The 23,660-nt window shown below is 36.6% G+C and overlaps 2 protein-coding genes across 2 annotated transcripts; both read left to right on the forward strand.

Moving 5' to 3' along the window:
* Positions 1–4,188: 4,188 nt before the first annotated feature.
* LOC148845447 (protein NRT1/ PTR FAMILY 3.1-like) lies at positions 4,189–7,347 on the forward strand. The gene is made up of 4 exons (XM_088955055.1): positions 4,189–4,379; positions 4,694–4,911; positions 5,625–6,184; positions 6,264–7,347. The coding sequence occupies exons 1-4, from the start codon at positions 4,289–4,291 to the stop codon at positions 7,237–7,239; spliced, it is 1,845 nt and encodes a 614-aa protein (XP_088811181.1). The 5' UTR covers positions 4,189–4,288; the 3' UTR covers positions 7,240–7,347.
* Positions 7,348–16,873: 9,526 nt separating this feature from the next.
* Positions 16,874–19,462, forward strand: LOC148845448 (RING/U-box superfamily protein). Its single transcript, XM_088953422.1, has 2 exons — positions 16,874–17,572; positions 18,935–19,462. The coding sequence occupies exons 1-2, from the start codon at positions 17,022–17,024 to the stop codon at positions 18,936–18,938; spliced, it is 555 nt and encodes a 184-aa protein (XP_088809548.1). The 5' UTR covers positions 16,874–17,021; the 3' UTR covers positions 18,939–19,462.
* The last annotated feature ends 4,198 nt before the right edge of the window (positions 19,463–23,660 follow it).

Below are 23,660 nucleotides of genomic sequence, written 5' to 3' on the forward strand. Positions count from 1 at the left end.
TTAGCCGATTTGCAAAGCTTGTACTTTCTACTAGTGAAATTGCCAACTCCCAATAGAATTCAAGTCAATCTTGATGACTTTTATTTATAGAGAAGTATGGATACACCCGATGCAGAATTCTGAATTTCAGCCCCCTACTATTAGCCCTCTATCCCTATAAACCACATCTTGCCCATGAATTTGGCATCAATTCATGGTCAGGATGCAATCCCCCTATACTATAGGACTATAAAATTCTGATCTGGGCTGATTCGTCATTCTCCCTATTTATTTATCACATTATCACAGTGGCACTCTATCTTGCAGAAAGTAGAATTAATTCCTCATTAGCCTTTTTTTTCAATGATTCCACATAAGAAAAGTTGAAAGTTTTATAGAAAACGACATTTTTCTTTATTTGTGGTTTTATGGTAGAAAACCAAATTTCAGAACCTGGTTTTTATGAGAACATGTTTCTTGCCTTGGATAGTTGGATATGCAGGAATTAGAATTCCTTTGAAAAATTCATTTCATAACTTCCCTCTCTTTCTTGGAAAATGATTTTATTTTTTAATTTTTTTCAATTCATAAGATATTTCAAATTAAGTTTTCAAGGGAAAAAGTATTGTGTTCTTACCTCTAGGGCTGTAATGCAGGGTGTTTGGTTCCATTTACGTTTGTTCAGTGAACGTTCAATGATGGTGTCACATAGGTGCCATCTCAGCATTTTCTCTCTCTTGCTTTTCTGTATGCATCTAAAATGTAAAAAGTGAACTTTGGTTTATGTGCATACCAGCTGTTTGCAAAAGTTATTTTTTTAAGCTTCCACAAACGGCCATGCGTTTATTCACTGTTATGCTGAAATAGTGCCTAGTTGTCATAAACAGTTGCAATTGTTGCATTTCTTGATTTTACTAGCAAATAAAATACAAATATTTATTCAATAAACATAAACATAAATAGAACCAAATACATACATGATCCTGTGTCTGACATAGGTATTCCCCACTCTGCAAAACCCAACTTTAGTATTTTTCTTGTCACTTCTGTCCCCCTTGCGACACCATCAATTCTTTGCATTCATTGATGTTTTGTTTTTTTCCTGGTAGTGCCAACTATAAAGAATGGAAATGATTTTCTTTAAACCATAAAAAAACGCAAAGAACCAATATCATGAAAATTTCTTTCCTTTCCACCCAACCAATCAAAGTTATTCTGGATGTTCTTTTCCTACAAAAAATTCTCTGCTTAATTTGATTCTTAGTTTGGATTGAACAAAATCTGTTTCAAACTTCATCTTCTTCTGCATTTTCTTACCATCAATAGCATAAAACAGAAGTTCACTGTTTTAGAATCTACCATGGACATACATGAAAAAGAGTTGCCCAAACAGAGTAAACATGATCAGCTCTGTGGATCATTCATCGAATAATTGTAGGTTTCATTGGTGTATTTATTCCTGATTGGGTTTTGTAGCCTGTCATACATGTTTGTAGCAGATCTGGACTCTTTTAAGCATGAGAGCACTCTACCCAGATGACCTAAGAATCCAGCAAATTTGATTCAGACACAATGAACTCCACATATATATTTGCATGTCATGCCAAAATACCATAATGAATCTTAAACAATACACAATGCAGTAGAGAATATTTGGTGGTAAATTCCTATCCAACGACAGAAATAACTGATCCCTAAAATGAAGGTAAGAGTTCCCCTCTTTGAATCAAAATCTCTTTCTTAGCTGAAACCACAGAATATTGAATCACATTAAGAAGGTAGAGTGCAAAAGAGGAGGCGGTTCAACCATGATAGATAACTGTACAAATTTATTCTCTTTTGTTGTTTGTATTGATACCCAGTAACCCAGTTCTATTGTCCATACAAAGTGCCACCAAAGAGAGCACTGTCTCTTAATTTATTTTTCGTAAGCACAGACGTCATCTTTCCATTAACATGCAGAATACTTTCAAACATACTTTCAAGCACAGACGTCATCTTCTCTTTTTTTTTTTTTTTTTTTTTTCATTTCCATTGTGGATTCAAAAGCCATGAAAATTTGTTTCTCCGAGAGAGGTCGTTTTACAAGCGCAAGAAAGGAATCCACTTGATGACATTGTGGGTTGGGATATATAGCGCACCGCTAATTAAATTGAAACTATTTCATTCTAGTCGGCACACAAAAACGCTATACCAGTGAATTTGTAACATGTAATTTGTAGAAGAATATTGAACAAGGATAAATCTTATAGTTCTGTTCTTTTAGATTATGTTTGGTTTATAGGAAAAGGTAGGGAAATGAAGAGAAATCTGTACAAACCTTGTATAGGTTTATATAGCTACCTTTCCCCACTTTCCCTACCGCAGCACTAAGTATAAGTGATCTATTGCAAGTTGAAGGAGTTAGAAGGACCAGCCAAATAGTAAAAAAATGATTTAAGTGCTCATAATTTAACAATGGATATGGCATTTAGTGATTCATGTAACCGATCAATCGACAGGCTTGTATAATGATGATGATGATGTTTCCTTAAAAACATTATTTACATTCTTGCACTAGTCAGTAGGTATTGCAAGAAACATAAACATGATTACTACTTCATTGCTCTTCTAACAAGAACCAGTTATATATAGAAGTATTAGACAATGCTTTTTCTTTCAAGGAAAAACTGTTGAGTTGTATTGTTTTGCAAGGGGATTGAGTGAATATATTGATCATCAACATTCAGAACCATTGATGAATCATTGAAGCATATTGGTTAATGACCTTTTTCTAAGGTTCGGTTTGAAAAGAGTTTAAATATAAATATGTAGAGTAGGGGTGGCCACAAGCTGAGTCTTTCATGAGCTAATCAAACTTGGTTCAACTCGGTTTAAACTGAGTTTCGAGCCGAATTCAAGCCTGATATATAAGCTTGTTTTCTAATCGAACTAAGTTCAAGCCCAGTGAAACTTAGCTTATGAGTCTAGTATTAAATATATAATTTTTATCTATATACATACATACATACATACATACATATATACATACATACATTCGTACATACATACATACGTATATATAATAAATAATTTTATTATAGATAAAAAAATATTTTTATTTTTTATGTATAATAGTAAATATTTTTTATAATTCTTAATTTTTTGTCTGAAAAATAAAACAAAAATAATTTTATACATATAGTTTTTATTTTTCAAAAAAATAAAATAAAACTTGACTTATAGTCGAGATTGATCTGAGCCAAGCTCAAACTTACAAGCTATGAAGCTAAGTATTCGATTAAGCTCGGCTCGAATCCACCCCTAATGTAGAGTACAAAGTCTTATATTTTGTACATGTGTTGCTAAACCTCTATTTTCACTTTTGCACTCCTTCCAAACTGAGACTAAATTGGATATTAATTCTTTTGATTAGTTGTTGTGGTCCTCATCAAAATTAAAATCATTTTACACGAAACGTATTGCACTCATCAGTTGGGTGGAATTTAGTATCACGCGTGTTGCAGATCCGTTCATCATCATGTAAGTGCAAACCATATATATAGGCATTTTGATTAGCAAACCAAAATCCCTTTTGTTGGATTAGCTGATTCAAGTACAAATGTTTGTACTGCTTTTTACCTCGGCTCATATTCAAGTCAATTGTAAAGAAATAGCATTTAAACATTTCTTGCTCAGGGTGCATTTTGTATCATGTGGCACGACCTGACGCATTAAACGAGAGGATACCATTTTTCTTGATTTTCAATGCTCAAATTAAATACAAGCACGACACCTCTACAGGACCACAACACCAAACACCTTGTTAGGATCCATACATATTCCAAGAGGTCCTTAACTGTATCCTTTTCTGAGAGTTTCAGGAGAACAAACAGATGCCTATCTTCACCTATGAGCTGTGCCCCGGTAGGTTCTCAAAAGTTGAATATAAAATGCACATATTTAAAGGGAAAATACATTATTAGAAAGGCCTTTTTATCAAAGACCCTTGTCCTATTCTTTCACAAGTATCCTAAGATTCCAATGGATGTTTATCTAATACAGTCCTTAATTAGATATTCCAAGATGATAACAAGACAAAGTTCTCAAGAAATTGAAGGCACAAATCATCACAATTCCCTAGGATGGAATATATCAATTCAATTAATAGAGTAAAGACAAAGCAAATTATGTTGCAAAAGATATGGAATGCAGCTTCACATGCATGGAAGTCAATTATTTATGGTTATACAGACCCCTCTTCACTTACAGTCATCCATAAATATATGGAGGGGCTTAGAGCGAACACATAAGGCGCAGTAGAAAGAACATGGCTGATGATGGGAAGAAGGAAAGAGAGGAGGAGAAGGCAGAGGCAGAGAAGAAGCTTGGAGGGCTCAAGACTATCCCATTTATTCTAGGTGAGTTTTCTCTTGTATATGTTTCCTTTCTATATATATGTTCTGCTATACTTAGCTTAGCTGCTGCTGCTATAAGTAATAAAATGCTTTTTCTAGTGTTCTGCTAGTTCCCCATTCGGGGGTAATGGCTATCATTCTCAGATTATTATTGGACAGACTAGAAATTTGATGGCTTCGATACCTTGGTTTTCTTCCCCATAATCAGAGACACATTAAGCAGAGATGAGATATCATAAATTTGTTCTTGTTTGTTGGGTAAAGGAATGATGAATTAATTGATAACTGAAGCGTTTGGTACTGTTTTGCTTTTGCAGGAAATGAGATAGGTGATAGATTTGCTTCAACGGGGTTTCATGCTAATATGATCACCTATCTTACGCAACAGCTTAATATGCCGCTGGTTCAAGCCTCCAATACCCTCACCAACTTTGCTGGAACTGCAAGCTTAACGGCACTATTGGGTGGCTTAATTGCTGACTCGTTTGCAGGCCGATTTTGGACAATTATAGTTGGTTCCGCTATTTATGAGCTGGTATCTTCTCCCTAGCATTGTTAATCCTTATTCCACAGTGCTCTCTTTCTTTCTGTCGACTCTAGAATTAGCAAAAAGGAAGAGAATTCAGGATTGAAGGAGAAGAAAGATGAATTTTTATATAAGTGTGGATGGAAGAAATTAAGAAATGGGAAGATCTGTAAACCAACCTCTTTCATGTCAAAAATAAAATAAAATAAAAATCATATCTCTACTCAAATACTCAGATGAATAACCATAACCCAACCTAATCCAACCCTTTTTTGGGGACCCAGTGGGTTGCTTAATCCATATATGTATTCCTCCCATGTCTTATTTGAGTGGTTTGTAAATGGATGGGTTGGGTGGATAGTGTGGGTTAGGTCAGAAATTATTGTCACCCCTAAACAATTAAAAACTCAACATATGATCCCTATTTTACTATTTAAAAAAGAAAAGATTATCCCTTGAAAAGCTTAGAAAATCAATCATAAATCATATTATGCAGTTATAAATGGTGTAGGACTGCAATTATTCTCTCAAATTTGTGAAATATGTTTTGATGTTAATTAGGATAATCCCATAAAAAGAAAGGTAAATGTTTATGCAATTCAAGGCCTTCAGGCAGAGTGGACCATAGACCATGACAATATTCTCTCTCTCTCTCTCTCTAGACTTTTCTATTTTCTGAAAGATGTATTTCCTAGCTAATATAATAACGACCGTGACCACAGGGACTGATGAGCCTCACCACATCAGCTCTTGTTCCTAGGCTTCGGCCTCCGCCATGCCGAGCTCAAGAAAACTGCCAGCAGGCCTCACCATGGCAGCTCTGTGTCCTCTACATCTCACTTCTCCTCACCACCCTTGGAACAGGAGGAATTAGGCCTTGTGTAGTAACATTTGGAGCCGACCAATTCGACATGTCTAAATCTAAACAAAAAGCCCGAAGCTGTAATTTCTTCAACTGGTACTACTTCAGCATGGGAATGGCCACACTCGCAGCCTTAACCGCTGTTGTTTATATCCAAGACAACGTGGGCTGGGGCTGGGGCCTAGGATTGCCAACCATAGTCATGGCACTGTCTGTCGTGGCCTTTGTTGTAGGCTCACCTCTCTATAAGAAGCTGAAACCCTCTGGCAGCCCACTGATCAGGCTGGCCCAAGTTGTTGTCTCTGCTGTTAGGAAGAGAAAGGCAGTAATGCCAGCTGACCCTGATCTCCTGTATGAGAATAGAGAGCTTGATGCTTCCATTTCTTGTCATGGGAGACTTCTCCACACCAATCAACTCAAGTAAGCTACAGAATGGTTCAATGGCTTATCCTTTACAATATTGTTCAAATGCATAATGTTCTTCTCCCAATTTCTGAAGGTTCTTTGACAGAGCAGCCATTGTCACTCAAGCTGACAAGAAGGATATCAACACCCCAAATCTGTGGAGGCTCTCCACCGTTCACCGAGTTGAAGAGATTAAATCAATCATCAGAATGCTCCCCATCTGGGCTTCTGCAATTTTGCTCGTCACTGCATCTTCCCATCAACACTCCTTTGCCATCCAACAAGCCCGGACAATGGACCGCCACCTCTCTCCCTCGTTCCAAATCCCTCCTGCAACCATGTCCATCTTCAACATCCTCCCTATGATGGTCGGTCTCGTTATCTATGAACGCCTCTTTGTTCCTGCTGCTCGTCGCTTCACCGGAAACCCTTCTGGCATTACATGTCTGCAGAGAATGGGTATAGGTTTCATGATCAACATTCTGTCCACCATTGTTGCAGCGCTGGTCGAGATCAAAAGGAAAGCGGTGGCAGCAAACCACAACTTACTAAACGAACCTCGAGTCATCATCCCCATTAGTGTGTTCTGGTTGGTTCCTCAGTATGGCCTCCATGGGCTGGCTGAGACCTTCATGTCTGTTGGTCACCTGGAATTTCTTTATGACCAGTCACCGGAAAGCATGAGAAGCACGGCAGCCGCGCTTTACTGGATAGCAATAGCTGCCGGAAACTACCTGAGCACGTTATTGGTTTCACTTGTTCATGGATATTCCGGCAAGAAGAGAAATTGGCTACCAGACAGGAATATCAACAAGGGAAGGTTGGAGTACTACTACTGGCTTGTGACTGGGATACAAGTCTTAAACCTCATATTTTACACAGTCTGTGCTTGGTTTTACAAAAACAAGCCTTCGGAAGAAGTGGAAGCTCAGAGTCAGCCATGCAAACTAGGGAATAACATCAAAGAAGGAGATGTGGAGCTTGCTAGAAGTAGAAACAGACCTTCTAATATTCCGATTGATGTCAATGGGAAAGAAAATGTGGATCTTTCTAACAATGGCAAAGTTTAAAAAATGTTTTGGGGTCTATAATTATATTTTTGTTAATTAAACCCGGAGTATGAGTTCGATTAATTAATTAAATTTTTAAGAGGCTGTCCTCTTTTAGCACCCAGGAAACATAAATGATTAATTTACTTTTATATTTCCTTTTCATTTACCATGTGATCGATGGTCATCTTAGGTAATTGAAAATTAATGTTTCTTAGATTTTTTTCTTCTTTTTCCTTTCATTTTTTCAAACTTCGCCTATCTATAGAGTGCAATATATGGATTGCATAAAGTCAATAACTTCAACTTAAAACTGGCACCAAACCAACAATTTAACATTAATCAATTAATTAATTAATTCATTGATCATTCTGATAAGAATCTTTGTTTGATGAACTCTTTGATATCTACAGGATAATTACCTTTTTAAGACAAATGTAACTAAACAAAGAAACACTTGCCAATAAGAGAAAAATAAAATGAATCATATTAAAAGATTTTTTTCCAATCTTTTCTCAAACCATTGATTGATTTAATTGGGAGGATTGCCTAATGGCCCACTTAAGTTGGCTAAATCTGTTAGAATGGGCCCAAGCTCCTAGGTTATTACGGGTGTTTTGAGTTTAGGCTACAAGTGTGGGTTATAAGACCCATGGTTTTAGTATTGGCTCTTCTTTTTTTGCCCATTTCCTGTCTTGGTATAATTTAATCTTCATAGATGATATCAATATGGCTAAAAACCCACCCTTAATCTATACTATCTATAAAAGAGTAAATACTCGCTCTTTCTGGAAATTCATTAGATGTTTTTATCCATTTTCTTTAAGCATACAGTATAAAGAGGACATATATGTCCTTTACTCTCACTTCAAAAATTGTTCACTTATAACCGTTCAGAAAATGCCCACTTATAACCATATAAGGAAAGGTCTATACTGTCTAGGGTTGGGGATGAGACCAAAGAAGTTGATATTGAGAGTCTTGGTTTACGGGGGAAGAAGATACTATTAGAGAGGTTGTTGAGAGTTGCAGAGGAGGACAATGAGAAGTTTTTGTTGAAGCTTAAAAAACAGATTGATAGGTATTAGAGACTCTTCTTCTTTTTTCTTCATTTCCTTTCCCTTTTTTTGCTGAACTCAACTTTTTTCCCTTGAATATACTTACCAAGTTATTTTCTCTGCATCTGTGTTGTGCTCAAAGTTGGACTTGATATTCCCAAAATTGAAATCCAGTTTGAGCATTTAAATGTTGACGCAGAAACTTATGTGGAAAGCAGAGCTTTGCCAACAATCATCAATTTCTCTACTAACATGCTTGAGGTGAATTAACTGCATTCAATATTTTGATCACCATATATTCATGTATAATCTCATTTGGCCTGTAATCTTTGATACTGCCATGTGCAATAAAAACGCACCCTTAGTTTCTTACCCATTAATAAAAATAAGAATGGCTCAATGTTATTGTCAAAGGGCCCTGATTTCATTCTTCCATTTATACCCCTGTCATTAAAATATATTTCCATCTTATTACGTTTTCAGAAATTTATTAACGTAAATTTATTATTAGTGTAATAATATTTATTAAGTTACATTAATTATTATAGTAAAATTTGTTATTTTCAAAATACTGTAATTACAGTAATTTTTAAATAACTGTAATTCCAATAATAATTATTAGTTTAGTTAAATTAATTATTTTTTTTCAAAATAATTATTACACTAATAATTATTATTGTAATTAAATAGAGTAATCATTATAATAAATGTTTTACTATAGTTACAATTTCTTAAAATGAATTTTATTACACTGACAATTAAATTGTGTTATTTTCCAGGAAAATTAATAGAAATCAATGAATATACAAAAATTTCAACCAATAATTTCTTTATAAATGTCATTTAAAATTAATTAAAATTTATAAAATTAAAAAATAAATTCAACAATTATAGCTCCAGGAAAGAGTTGGTGGAGTTTGCAAATTGGCAAACAAAATATCATAATTTTGGAAAATTTTGGAGAAGAAAATAAAAATATATATTAATGTAAATTTGGAAAATTTCTTTAAAATGTAGTAAATGATTATTGAAAATTATTCAAATATTTTGGAAATTTGGAAATTTTTATTACACTTGATAGATTTTGGAAAATTATTTAAAAAATGTGTGATTTTCATTTTAAATTATTAAAGATAAATTAGTATTGGTAAAGGAAAATGTTAATTTGAACCAATAATTACACAAATTATTTCTGTTATTAATATAAATTAATATAATATTGGAAAATTTTAGAAAAGGAAATTATTAATTAACTTATATTGAAAAATAAAAGATAAATTAGTGTAATTTTATAAATAATATACTTAAAAATAAATAAATTATTTAATATATTTAAAAAATCAATAATTTAGTATATATGCTTTTGGAAATTTACCAGGAACCAACATTCAATATATCTTTTTGATCATTCGCACGGATTCCCTTCTAGTTCTGTTAAAAAACCAAAAAGCAACAGAGTGGCCAAAGACAAGTTTTTACCAACAGCATGATTATGCTAGTGGAAGGGGCTAACTGCTACTAAGGGCCCGTTTTGGGGGGCTTCAACTTTTACTAAGCTGCTTTAAATGAGCCACTTTGAAGAACCTACTAAAAATACTTCAATCACAAAGTCAATTTCTTGTCTCTTTTTGTTCTTAATAACTACTTTTTTGGCTCAATGAAAATGTATTTAGACTTTCTCGCCTTTTCATCAAACATAGCTTCTCCTTCTAGGCATTTCATGTGGGGCCCAACTTGCAAAACTAGAAGCTACTGTGTGAAAGCCCTCCAAAACTGGCACTTCAACTGAAAATGCAGGGCTCATTTGGGTGGGCCCTCATTAAACATGATTCATTAAGCCATATTTTTTGCTTTCAGATGGTCATTTTTCTGCTTTCCGGGGTTTTCACCAAACATGACTCATTCATTAAGGGGATGTTCGGAACCGTGACCGTTTTCCAAAAAAAATGGTGCCACATCGGATCCACATAGGCATTTCAACAAACGCCCATGTATCTCATTGTTTGGTTCAGCCGATTATTAAAAAATCGGGCGTGCCTCAAAAATTGTTGACCCGTTTCCTCCAACGGTCGACTGATGTGTATTCTATGTGGTGCTTACCTGTCAGCACATTCATGAAAAATGGTGATGAAAATCACCTTACCAAACAGCATAGCATTGCTCACTGCCTATGTAGCAGAAGCATTTTTTTGTGAAAAAAAGGTCTTAGATGAATGAACGTTTTTCCTTGAAAATCGGTCCCGTCCACACTTCCAAACACCATGTAAGCATTTAAGCTGTCTGGGTTGAGCCCACCTAAGCCGCTGTGTGAAAGCCCACCAAACGGGAACACAGTTTTTTAGTTGCTGCCACAAGTTGGATTGTGGAACAAGCCACCGGACGGCTAACCGGCTTAACAAACCACCCAGGTGAACCATGTAATTCACAAAGGGTGCAACTTGGGTTGGGCTGGGCTAAGTATGCCATATTTTGAATGGGCCCAAACCTGAACCTATCCCAATGCAGTGAAATTCTTGAACGTAAACTGATTTACACCCCGACATGGAACTGGTGAGTGGTGACCCAGTTAGCTTTGTGGATCAACATCCAATTTGGGTTTTAATTTTTAAATAATTGAAGAATGTCTAAATGAAAACAGGGCAAGAAGTAAATCCTAAACGGTGGAAAAGCCTCCCAAAGATTACTTAGACGAGTTCATCCCGATAGTGCTGTCAATGAATCAAGTTTGGTCCAGGTCACAAGAGTAAACCAGGTTTGAATAAATAAAAGTGCAGAACTAATTCCGGATAAGATCCAATTATAGTTTTGTGTGATTTATTAAAACACCCCTATAATTTCATTAATTTACTAAAACTTATTTAATAATTTGTGTTTTACTAATACATCCCTTATAGTTTGCAATCAATTTATTTAATGGATCTTTCTATTAGATGAAAATAGAAAAGGACAGTTTTAACCTTAATATCCATTCAAATAAATTTAATCAAAAGAAACTAAAAACAAAAATATCATTTTTGCTCCTAATAAAACATGAACAATCACTCTACCTAGGCCCATGGGTCCATGCCCTAATATCCATACCCTTGAACATTTTTCTCTCAGTTTAGGGATGGATACTTTTGAAATAAAACCAACCCAGTCCCAACTCTAATGGTTGGCCTTTAGCCCCCAAGGCTTATCCTAACTTGTGGCCATCCCAAGCCCCAATATGACTTAGATCAATGGGTCGGGTAGACCAGACTGGACCAAACCAAAGCGACCTATTAATATAGGATTTGGGTTTGAATTACGTGTCCTGATTGTAGTTGGGATGATTCTTGGTTTTTGATTCAATTATAATTGTTATGGATCAGCTTTGGTTGTTCCAAATCGATTATGTATAATTGTATTATATGTATATGTTGATATATTATAATGATAGGTTCGACTATAATACTGATAAGATAATATTGAAAAATTTAGTTACCAATCAACCGATATCGTATTGCCAATTGGGGGTGTCTCAGTTGGTATATTAGCTGGTTTGTTCTAACATAAACAAAATTTGATTCTCTCACTGATTTTTGAGAAAGGAGGGAGTTATGAGGTGCATATCAAAAAAAAAAAAAAAAAAAACATCAACTGATATCGTAAAAGTGGTAACTAATTATGTGGTCTTTGTCACAATTTACAGGGGGTGCGGGTTTGATTCATTAAGCTTTTCTGGTATCATGTCTTTCTGGCAGTATAGATTTTTCCTGCAAAGATACCTCTATTCTGATATTGTCTTTTTCCACTGTATCCTTGTAAAATTATTTGTAATGTTCCAATATGTCAATTTAACAAATTTGTAGGTTTATTGTCAAATTACAGGAATATGGCTGTTAATTATAGGGTCATTTACTAGAACACCCCCTATAGTTTCACAGATTTACCTAAAACAACCCTATAGCTTGCATTTTATTAAAACACCCCTTACATTTTACAATCCATTTACTTAATCGACCTTTTCGTTAAGAATTATTTGATTTTCAATCTAAAAATAGTAATATGATCACCTAATAGTTGTTTATTTCAAATTTATGGAGTTGATGCCACCGATTCCAACTACTAAACAATCTTGAATTTATGGATTCCCTGAAAACCAATTTCCAAGTTGAATTAGTTAGCTCCTTCAACTATATATATATATATATATATATATATATAATTTATTGCATGAAGGGAATCACAAATAAGGGTACATATATGAAGAATGAGTGATACTATGTTATTTACATAATTAAGGAATGAGAAAATCTATGCAAATTTCATAGTACTTTAGAAGCCTATAAAAGGAAAAAAACTTAATGAATCGGTTATATGAGAATGCAAATGGCTTGAGTGCAAATTCTGGTTTAATTTTGCTTCAGGTTTAATTTTACCTTTTTTTTCTTTTTTAGGAAGGGCAAAATATGGAAAAAATTGGTATAATCCCCACCTTGCAGGAGACAAAAGAAAGTAGGAGGAATGTTGGTTGTTTAGGAAGAGTGAAATAGAAAGTAAAATGATGTTATTCCCACTTTGTATAGGAAAAGTGAATATGAGAAGATGGTAGTGCAAATTTTACATCAGCCTAGACGCGAGAACAAATTTTACATCAGATTCAGATAGAGGTACAAGTCATAGTTACAAACACATAGAGTCTTCAGATATAGGAATTGCAAATGGAACACCAAATCTAAAAGCAAACGACTTATTGATGAGTTAGGTAACCATTGCAATCGAAAACACATCTTGAGAAAGGATCCATCCTTCAATTAATTTCTCCCATCCATTCAATTTCTGTTTCTCTTATTATTTATCAAACCAAACACACTCTTATTAGGCTGTGTTTGGTTGGAAAGAAAAGGTGGAGAAAGGAAAAATTATAACACAGGGTCATTAAAGAATTTTTAAGGAAATCCTCAAACTAACTGGAAGTAGAGGTGAGAGTGAATGCCCTAGTAGATTAATTGGAGGAGGCGTTGGGCTCAATTTCAATCTTTGAACTTTTTCTTCTTGTCTTATACTCTCAAAAGCCTCACCCTTGTCAAAGAGGACAAAGAAAGACAGAAAATCAATCACCACTACTAAGGCAATAGAAAATACATGCTTCACCTGAAATTTTCTCTTGTTTCCCAGTTTCTCTGCAACATCTAAACGCCAAGCACTGTTAATTGGAACAAAATTCCGGAGACCCAAATTTCAAAGCATCCGAAGATCCAAATTTGCATCGATAAATCCATATGATTATGTTATAAACCATAAGAAGACACCTTAATAAAGCAACCCAACTAATCTTTTTTTGTTCATTTTAATATTTCTTTGCATCTTCACTTCAATCAATAATATATTACAGTTTTTATTCTTATTTGCTGTCTTTCCTTATATTCTAAGTTGGTCTGCTCGTACGAATTTTATCTTTCTCCAACTTCTAAATTTCATACCATTCTCACAATCAATTCATGTACCAAACTCTTCTTTCTGGCTTTCGTTTCTATTTTAATAATTCACAGTTGCTCTTTATTCGTATCTCAAACCCTCACCATCATCATCCCACATGAGAGAGAGAGAGAAGGGTTTGAAGAGAATGGTTTTAAGGGCCATCAGTTCATGTGGGTCCCATTAAAAATATATGCCACTTCGCGGTTGAAATATTAAATTTAAGGGTTATTTGCTAATCCATCCTTATATTTTCACGTAAATACTTTTTAAGACCTAGCTTATGCTTCACGTATTACAAAAGATACCTCCTACTTTATAACCTCTTTACTTAAAGCACCTTTTATTAGAAGCTGTTTGTGTATCTATTTGGGAATGATTTTCTGTTTCGAAGATATTTGCAAAAAGTCTCGTACTCTCGTATCACCCTTTTAGCAAGACCCTCTCCCACATGTTTTTATTTCAAAAATAAAAAGAAAGAATAATAGGAAAAACAAAAAATAAAGCAAAAATAAAATAAATGTAAAATAAAAAAATAATAGAAAATATTTTTCTGTTTATTTTCTAATTTAATTTTTCTTATCTTCTTTTTTTTTTTGTTATTTGATATCAATATTTCAGTTATGTATTTTTTTTAATTATTTTGGTCGAACAAACTTTTGGATAAAAATAGGGGCGTTTATTTACAAACTTACTTTACTAAAACTACCATCTAGTTTATGTATTACTAAAAACACCCTTATGGTTTGCAACCACTTAATCTACCTTGCATCAGGAGCCATTTGTATTTCCAATAGAGAATGACCAAGTGACCTCTTAAAACTAGTGGAAAATATGAAAGAGCATGAATTTAATCATCCGGGTTGTCAATAAATACACCTAGCAGTTCTCATATCACATGTACTCCATCCCTTTTCTAGACCAAGTTATAATGTAGGGGCAGGTTTTGTTCCCTAAAATGTTGATAGGAGAACTATAAGAAATATTCAAAAAACCTTGGATTCATGTCATTATACACTTTTAACTCATTTTATGATGTTATTTTGCGATTATCAAATTAAAATACAAATGGTTCCTAATGGAAGGTCGATTAAGTAAAGCAATTGCAAACCATAATGTTTTAGTACAAATTAAGAATAAGTTTAGTAAATATGAAATAATATAAGGGATGCCTTAAGTAAATGAACCTAAAATATATCACTTTTCACCTCCATAAATATAAGGATGGCAATTTTCCCCATTCTTATTGGGTAATTGGCTCTTCCCCCAATCCAATGGAATTAGGGATGGAGGTTGCCTGAGCGGGGACAAGGATTGAAAGTGATACTTGATCAGGGATAGGGGTGAGTAAATGGGTAGGTTTTACTCGGAATCAAATAGAACTGACCTTGAATAGACCCTACTCAAATTTGTTATAGGATAGGGTTTAGTTCCAAATTTTTGGAATCGGCCACCACCCATGCAAGTTCTAGGGCCTAGGAGTTTATCTTACCCGAACCAACCCGATGAACTGACATTTGTTGGCCTTGGTAGAACCTACCTTAGAACTAAACTTGCCTTTAAATAAACCTCAAAATACTTTTGGGGATGTGAAGATTTGAACCCAATCACTAATGGTTGGAAAGACCATAGTCTCACTTGACCATTAAATTAGTTAAGTTATTTGATCATTTGTTTTCATTTTAATATTTAAATGTGTACAATAAGTAATGCAAAAGGTAATATTTACAAAATTTAAATTTAAATAATAAGTTTTCAACCATATAAAGATAATCTACATACTAAATTACTCAATTTAATCAATAAAGATAATATAAGTTTTAAACTATATATTATATTTATTGACAATCAAGTTTTTAAAGAACACATTTTTTAAGGGGTGGGGGGAAGTAAAAAAAGAATAGATTCCACGGTAGACCCTATAATCAACCCTAGAACCACCAAGGTCAGAACCGACCTTCACATGGTAGGTTTCAGTTTCAAAAACCTGGAACTGACCCCTATAGGGTAGGTTCCAAATTCTACTATGGAATCGAGCCAACCCATGCTCACCCCTAATCTGAGATGGGGAGTGTGTTCTCCAACTTGCCTAGACCCCCAATTATATATATTATACATATATAATATTATCTATATTATGTATGATATTATTTATATTATACATAAAATATATTTAAAAATAAATCCATTGTTTTATTTAAATATATTTTCTAAATAAAATTTTAATTTAAAAATTTTAGAAATTCGGGTCCAAAAAACCCACCTCCGTTGGAGAATGGGGATAAAGGGCCATTTTTATCCCTGATGGGAATCAAAGTCGGGGACGGGGATTTGTTTCAAAATCGGGATAGGGGTGGAGAGTATGGTCCCCCCGCCCGTTGCCATTCCTACATATAAGGGTTGCAAAAGAAAGGTAGTTTGTTGCCACCAGACCTATTCATGTGCCAGGTCAGGCCGGGCTTTTACTCATCATTAATGGAAATACACTAGACCCGAGCCCGAGCCCGGCCCGACCAATGGGCCTATAACTTGGGCCCCAGCCCGACCTTGATAAAAAGCCTGAGCCCGAGCCCGAAGCCCGAAGCCCGACCTAATAAAAAAATCACAATTTTCCCTATTCAAATTAGAATTAAAATTTCAGATAATTTTTTTTTCCTATTTAAATGAACAATGGGCATACAAGATGGTTTTTTTCCCTTTCTTTTACGTTTTAAAACACAGTTTTACATTCTTAAATCAAACAATTTATTCAAATGGACATAGTCACATAACCCATTTTAAGTCTAATTTTAGATCGGATCGGGCCGAGCTATTTTGACAAAACCCAAACTCGACTTGAATTTATTGTGGGTCGGGCTTTTTGGCTCGAGTTTGAACCCATGGGCCTATAAACATGTTCATGCCCGTACGGGGGCCGGGCCGGGCCAGGCCAGCCCGTCGAGCCACCCGGCCCATAAACAGGTCTAGTTGCCACTCCTACATATAAGGGTTGCAAAAGAAAAGTAGTTTCAAAATAGAGGGGTACCTGACTAATATTCAAACTATAAAGTATGTCTCAGTAATAGCGTGAGGCTAAAGGTTGTGTTAATAAATGACCCTTAATTAATTCAAACTACAAAGCCATTATTTCATTAAATAAGTCCCGTCGACTTAGGGACTTGTCCGCCTGCCCTTTCACAAACTAGAACTACCCTCACCGGTCCCCCAGCTTTTTCTCATTTAGTATTCAAGTTTCAACTCCACTCTCTCTCTCTCTCTCTCTCTCTCTCTCTCTCTCTCCGTCTCTCGTTTATTCCTTCGCTTATGTCCTCAGTAGGCCCGCCGGAGTCTGTCAGCGGCGTCGGCGTCGGATACGGCATCGCTATAGCTGTTGGAATCCTCGTCTTAATCTCCACCATCATGCTAGCTTCCTACGTTTGTGTTAGAGTCAAGGCCGGCAACTTGAGTGGTGACGGTGGTAGTGGTAATCGTAACAGCGATAGTGGCGGTGCTGGTGGCGGTGGAGCAACAAACCACCACCACCACCACATGGCAACCGGGCACTCGCCGGTGTTGGTGGTGGGACTCGACAAACCAATAATTGATTCCTACCCGAAGCTAATACTAGGCGAGAGCCGGAGACTGCCCAAGCCCAACGACGGCTCATGCGCTATATGTCTATCGGAGTACAGGCCCAAGGAAACAATACGGTGCATTCCGGATTGCCAACACTGCTTTCATGCCGGCTGCGTCGACGAGTGGCTCCAGATGAGTGCAACATGTCCCCTCTGCCGTAGTTCCCCGGTACCCTCCGCCGGCTCTACGCCGGCGGCAACTCCTCTGTCAGAATTGGTCCCTCTGGCCTTCTACTCCAGGTGACCTTATCTTTTTGTTTATTATTATTTTGTTCTAAAATTTCACTGTAATTTTGTAATTTATGGTTCATGTTCTTGTATGCTGTAAACTTAATAAGCTTTTATATCTGTTTTTTTATATGTTTTTTATAAGAAAAAAAAAATGATATAAAGTAAGGTCGCCAACTAAGTTGTTCTTCATTAATGCTATGTGGAGGGGCTTTTATGAAGGAACCAAATTGCAGTGAATTCATATGAACATCACATGCACATACATCCAAGTGGTTATCCATCATAGATCACAATTCGTTTGGGCATAATAGTCCCAGTTGTTTCAGCCAATCAGCATTGGCCACGTATGTAGAAGCAGAGCCATAGATGAAATTTGAGTCCAGCATGGAGTATTTCTATTTTCATGGAGTAATTCTATTTATTTTGGATTGGGACTTACTGTAATAAGTGAAATAAACCGCAATAAGTGTTTATTCTTGAGAATAAGTGGGGTTATTGGAGAAATCGAAAATTTGGTTTTATTTTTAAGTACTTATTTAATAAATACTTATTTTTAAAAATATCGATATTGCCCGTATTTGATATAAGTGCTTTTCAATTGCACTTTTGCAAATTTATGACACTGCAAATGGTGAGTTGGGATTGTGGTTTGCTTGGGCCTTTTCTTTTTTCTGTTTCATGTTCGTTTGGGCCTTTTACTTTGTGGTCACCATTTTTTATGATAGAAGATAAAAGTAGAAGAGATATTTGTTAAGGATGAATGATATGGGAAGTAAAATGATCTGTGGCCCCTAATTTTTTCTTTTCTTTTGACCAAAAGAAGAAAAAAAAAAAAGGAGATTTGATCCAGTTCCCACAGACTTCATATGAGTGAAAATGAAGGTAAGAGAGAGGGTGATGTGAATTTTGCATCAGTTTTCTGGGTGCAAAGAAGTGCAAATTTTGCATCCGAGAGGGTGTAAATCATAATTACAAACAAAAGCATGGAACTGCCACTGTTGGTTGGACTTGGAGAGCCTATTGGGCCTGCCAATGTTTGGAAGAAAAGGATCCATGAATCTCTTCTCTTCCCCCATTTTAAATCTCTACTTCCTCCTAAAGCTTAATTTGTGGTAGAGCTAATCAACCCTCCAGAGAGATCATGGAACTGGATTGGATGACTTATCACTATGAAATCATCCTGTTACCTAGCAGACAAAGACAATGTGACCAGGCACCAGCATGGCAACAGACACAGGTTGGGCTTCAGGCTCGGCCCATTAACATTTACACTGTTTTGGGCTCGGGCTTAAGGCCGGTGCCATCCAAGTTTAGCCTGGCCCATGAACAGCTAGATCTGTGTCCGAGTTAACTTTTCCCATCATTGTGCAGCTAAACAACAATTGGGATAGGAAATTTGGATGAAAGGCAGATTCTGATGATTGGGGTCCTCCACTTGCATGATTCGGAGAATAAGAGAACTTGGGTCTGTCTCCAATTATCCCAACAGGTGATGGCTAGTTTTATCATCAAACAGCTCGCGCAAATTGGTAATGGAACAAAACTTGTTTTCAGCAATTTCTTCTGACCTATGACGAGGACAAAAGTGGTCGTTAGTGATATTTTTTCTTCTGATGTTCAACCAGATCTGATGGCATATAATGTCAAAAGCAATTAGTTTTGGAGCCTAAAAGTAACAAATGGAATCACATTTGGACTTCTCTGCCTTATCCACTTCAAGAACCACGAGCATCACTCATTTGCCCCCTTTATATAATTCCAATAAATGCATTGCAGCAATTGCCACCATTATCAAACAGCTTTCAGTTTTCATTCATCAAGCACTCTGCAAATAATATACAGCGCATGTAATGGCTGAAAGGCCCTTCTGTTACTTTATATCCTTGTCATTTGGGCTTTCACTTTTTCTTTCATGGGTCATGGCTTGAGGTAGGGATGGCAATTTTGCGGGAATTTTAAGATATCCAAATAGAGGATGATAATTTTTTCTGTAAAACCAGGGCTCTTTCCCACTCCAAACGGGGCGGATTTTCCTGGATTTTAAATGGGGATGGGATGGGGACACTTACTATTCTTCTGTTTTTTCCCCTTGTCATTTGGGCTATCACTTATTTTCTGTTGTCTTCCTTATCATGGAGTGGCTTGGGCTTGTTTGTTTTCACTGAACAGACATCTAATGCCTGAAGATATTTTAGACATCTCAGATTGTTTAGTACAACATCTCAGAGTGTTTAGTACAACATCTGAATCTGAACTCTTAATGTAAAAGATTCCTCTTGGTGAACACTGAGATTTTAATTGCAACAAGAAGACAAGTCTTTAAAATAACTAAAAAATAATGCCAAATGCAGCGTTAGAGTCTGAAATGCCCATCTGCCTCTTAAGTGAGCCAAGAGGTTTGTAATTTTTTTCTCAAAATTGACCTCTCTTTTTTGTAGAAATGCCCATGCATTTTACTTTTGCCTAAAGTAAAATCCTCTCTCTCTCTCCTTCAAATCACTCTCTTCTGCTTCTCTTTGTTTGGTGCAGCTAGTTCTATTAATAAACCTTTCATCTAAAAAGAAAAACTCATAAATTACTGGAGTAAATATGTAAAATAGATATTATTATATTCGCATAAAAGCAAAAAACAAAACTTTGGTTATTCAGAGTCCAAAACCACACTCAAATCCTTTTGTGCTTTCTTAGACATCAAAACTTAGTTTTACCAAACGCCCCATCCGTTTTGCATCTTCTGTTAAAAGATGCAACATGAGCAGGTTGGACCAGGTTAAAGTAGGGCCGCAAGTCAGGCCACGTTAGGTCGGGTTGAAGCCAATCCTAGCCCAACCCTAATCCTAACCTTAACCCAACCATAACCCTAACCTTAACTAAATTTCTTCAACCATAACCCAATCCAACCCAACCCGAAGTCAATTTCGGGTTGGGCCCAACCCAACATTCTTCCCATCCTTCATAAAATTCCTCGATTTTAGATCTTAACTCAACTTTCACACTACATATATTAATCCTATGTTTCATTAGTATTTGTTTGTTGTTGTTATTTTTTTGCTCTTTTAGTACATAATTCAGAAAAACAAGTGTCAAAAATGACTGTAGTTTATTATGAGTTATGACTTACGATAGATCTTTCACATAAAATAATGTTATTAAGGTTTTAGTCTTTCTGATTAGGATTAAGTGAAGTGATTATCTTAAAAGAAATACATGATACTATGTGGTGGGGGCTATACAAATATCATGCATTTAAACAAATCAATGTATGTTATATATTACATATAACATATATTTATATATGACATGTACTATAGAGTTGGGTTCAAGTTGGGTCGAATTGGCTAAGAGGTCAACCCTAACCCAACCCGAAATAAAGTCGGGTTCATCAATTTCAACTCTAACCCTAACCCAAACATCAACCCAGCCCAAGTTGCAACCTTACGTTTAAGGCTATTTAGGCCCAACCTTAGGATCAGAACATCACAGCCTGGCCCAACCTAATTCAAGGTCAAAGCCCAAGTATCTCCTAATTCAGGCCTAGCCCAAGTTAAACCCCACACATTCTGGCTAGGCTTAAGGAGGCATGGTCAAGAGACTCCGGATCTCCTACCCACGAGAACCCTGCCCACGCCTACCCACAATACACCACCTCCCATGAATTGGGAACATCTCCCCCTGCATAATACTATGCAGAGGATGAGATGTTCTCCATGTGTGACTACAATAAACATGAGTAGGATTCTCATGGACATGAGATCTGGGATCTCGTCAAGATTGGATAGGTCGGACAGCCTTCTTATTTAATTCTTGCATTTTTATCACTTAGTTGCTAAGGCACCCGGTGAAAGTAGGGGTTATCATAGGCCAGGCATCTGGTCCTAAAACATTAAATCTAGAATATAAAATACGCATATTCATTATGTTATAAATATATAAAAAAATTATGTTATACTTTAATATAAAATATTTGTGAGCTATGCTGGACTACCAAATCATTACCCTACCCTACATGAAGGGTTAATTCATGACGGTCCCCATCCTTCCAGCTCTGTACTATTTGTGTATTATTGTTAATACTTCTCCCGCTACCAACTTCAAATTAATGTTTTAAAAAATGATTTGGAATTGGAATCGTTCTGGCTATTGGTTTTTGGGTTGATGGTTTGACTATTCGGTTTGAATTGACAATCTATTCAGACAAAAAATTAAAATTAAATAATAGCCAAAACCATTAAACAGGTCGATGATTCGACCACCTGGATCGAATGGCTTTTTATTAAAGATCGGACTTGAGGTAAAACAGAACCGATTGTCTAAACGGCTTCCAAGCCGAATTGTCCAACCGTTCAAATCAACAGTGGTTCGAAAACCATGATTCAAACCCTCTAATTATAATCGACGGGCTGCACTAAGGTGTAAACTAATGAAAATTCATCAAAAGTTGTGGGGTTTTGATTTGTCAAAATTCATTTCATGTAAGCATAAACTAACCCCACATGGCGTACCCCACAGGCCCACAGAATCCCACATATGTCATTGCGAGATGTTCCTAATGCATGTTGAGATGTGCATGTAAACAAGGCGCACCCTGTGATCTAGATTGATAGTTGTTTGTTGGGCTGTGGGATCAATAAATCATTTTACTCCATGACAGTCTATGGTCCAGAATCCCTCAATCACTCACTCGCATTTATAACAGTAATGTAAAAAAATTATTAATTGATTTCATAACTTATAAAACAACTATCTTGTTCAGCTAATATGTTCATGGATGATGATTTGCAGATGCCAACAGCTACGCAAAGGCTTTGCCAATTGCAACACCAAGTCACCAACAACGATCTATGTTGTTTGTAATCTCAGTTTGGGAAGAGTGCAAATGCAAAACCTTTATCCTTTGTATTTGCACTCTTTCATTCTAAATCTTGTATTTACATTCTACTTTACGTATTTGTATTTACACACTTTCCGAATTGTTCTTTATAATCGTGGTTTCATTCGATAACATTCTGAAGAAACATTCAAATGTATCAAAGAGACCTGTAATTTGCTACAATCTCCCTCCATCCTGGACTTGGAGGAGATCATATGATAAAAGCCATCAAAGGAATTGAACGGTTAGAGACAGAGATATCTTCTATCTATTTTGCTTTTGTTGATAATCAGAATGGATAGAGGACTACTTTGTAGCTTCGCTTCCCAAATGAGCAGGCAGATGGAAGAGTCCGTTGTGGCCGAGGTCAGCTGAGTTCAGGGAGGGTTGAGGCCAAGGACTAGTGGGGTCCGAGGAGGGCCGAGGCCGGGGACCAGTGGAATCCGAGAAGTGTTGAGTTTGAGGACCAGTGGAACCTGAGGAGTGTCGAGGCTGAGGACTAGTGGAATCCAAGGAGTGTCGAGGCCGAGGACCTGCGAAGAAGGGGACATTAGAGCCCCCGGGCACTAGCCCGAGGCGGGGACTCTAACGGTCAAGTTAGTGAGGGTGTAACAAAGAGGGCAGACGAGGCCTGAGTAGAGTAGCTCAGATGAGGTTGCCCAGGAGCTAGAGAGCTTGGAGTAGCGGGTTTCCAACCCAAGTTTTTTCGGTGATTACTTTGAGGGGGCTAGTGCCTATTTATACTTAAGACCGCCATCCGAGGTCGCTACGTGTGGATGCGCCATTGGTCCCGCATTGTGCACTACGTTCAGTCGCGTGTTGGCTTGCTACTAGCCTGCCTAAAGCACCTACATCATTTGCCCTCCACTCTCGAGGCCGCAATGGAGGTCTTGGCTGAGGACCTCAATTTCGTCCGAAGAGAGTGTGTCATTCTTGCTGGGAGGCACCAAGAGGTCTTCTATGGCGAGGGCCTTGGCTACAACTGAGCTAGTGAGAGTGGTTTTCTAGAGTGGAGGTGCTGAGGCCAAAGACTGCTAAGGCCGAGGACTTGTGGAGCCCGAGGGCTACTAAGTCCAAGGACTGCGGAGGCCGAGGACCTTTGGAGCCTGAAGGCTGCTAAGGCTGGGGACCTATGAAGCCTAAGGTCTACTGAGGCTGAGGACCTGTGGAGCTTGAAGGGTTGCTAAGGCCAAGGACCTGTGAAGCCTAAGTGTTGTTGAGGACGAT

This window comes from Nelumbo lutea, chromosome 7 (assembly GCF_056320005.1).
Source record: "Nelumbo lutea isolate HS-2025 chromosome 7, American lotus-T2T, whole genome shotgun sequence".
Lineage (NCBI taxonomy): Eukaryota > Viridiplantae > Streptophyta > Magnoliopsida > Proteales > Nelumbonaceae > Nelumbo > Nelumbo lutea.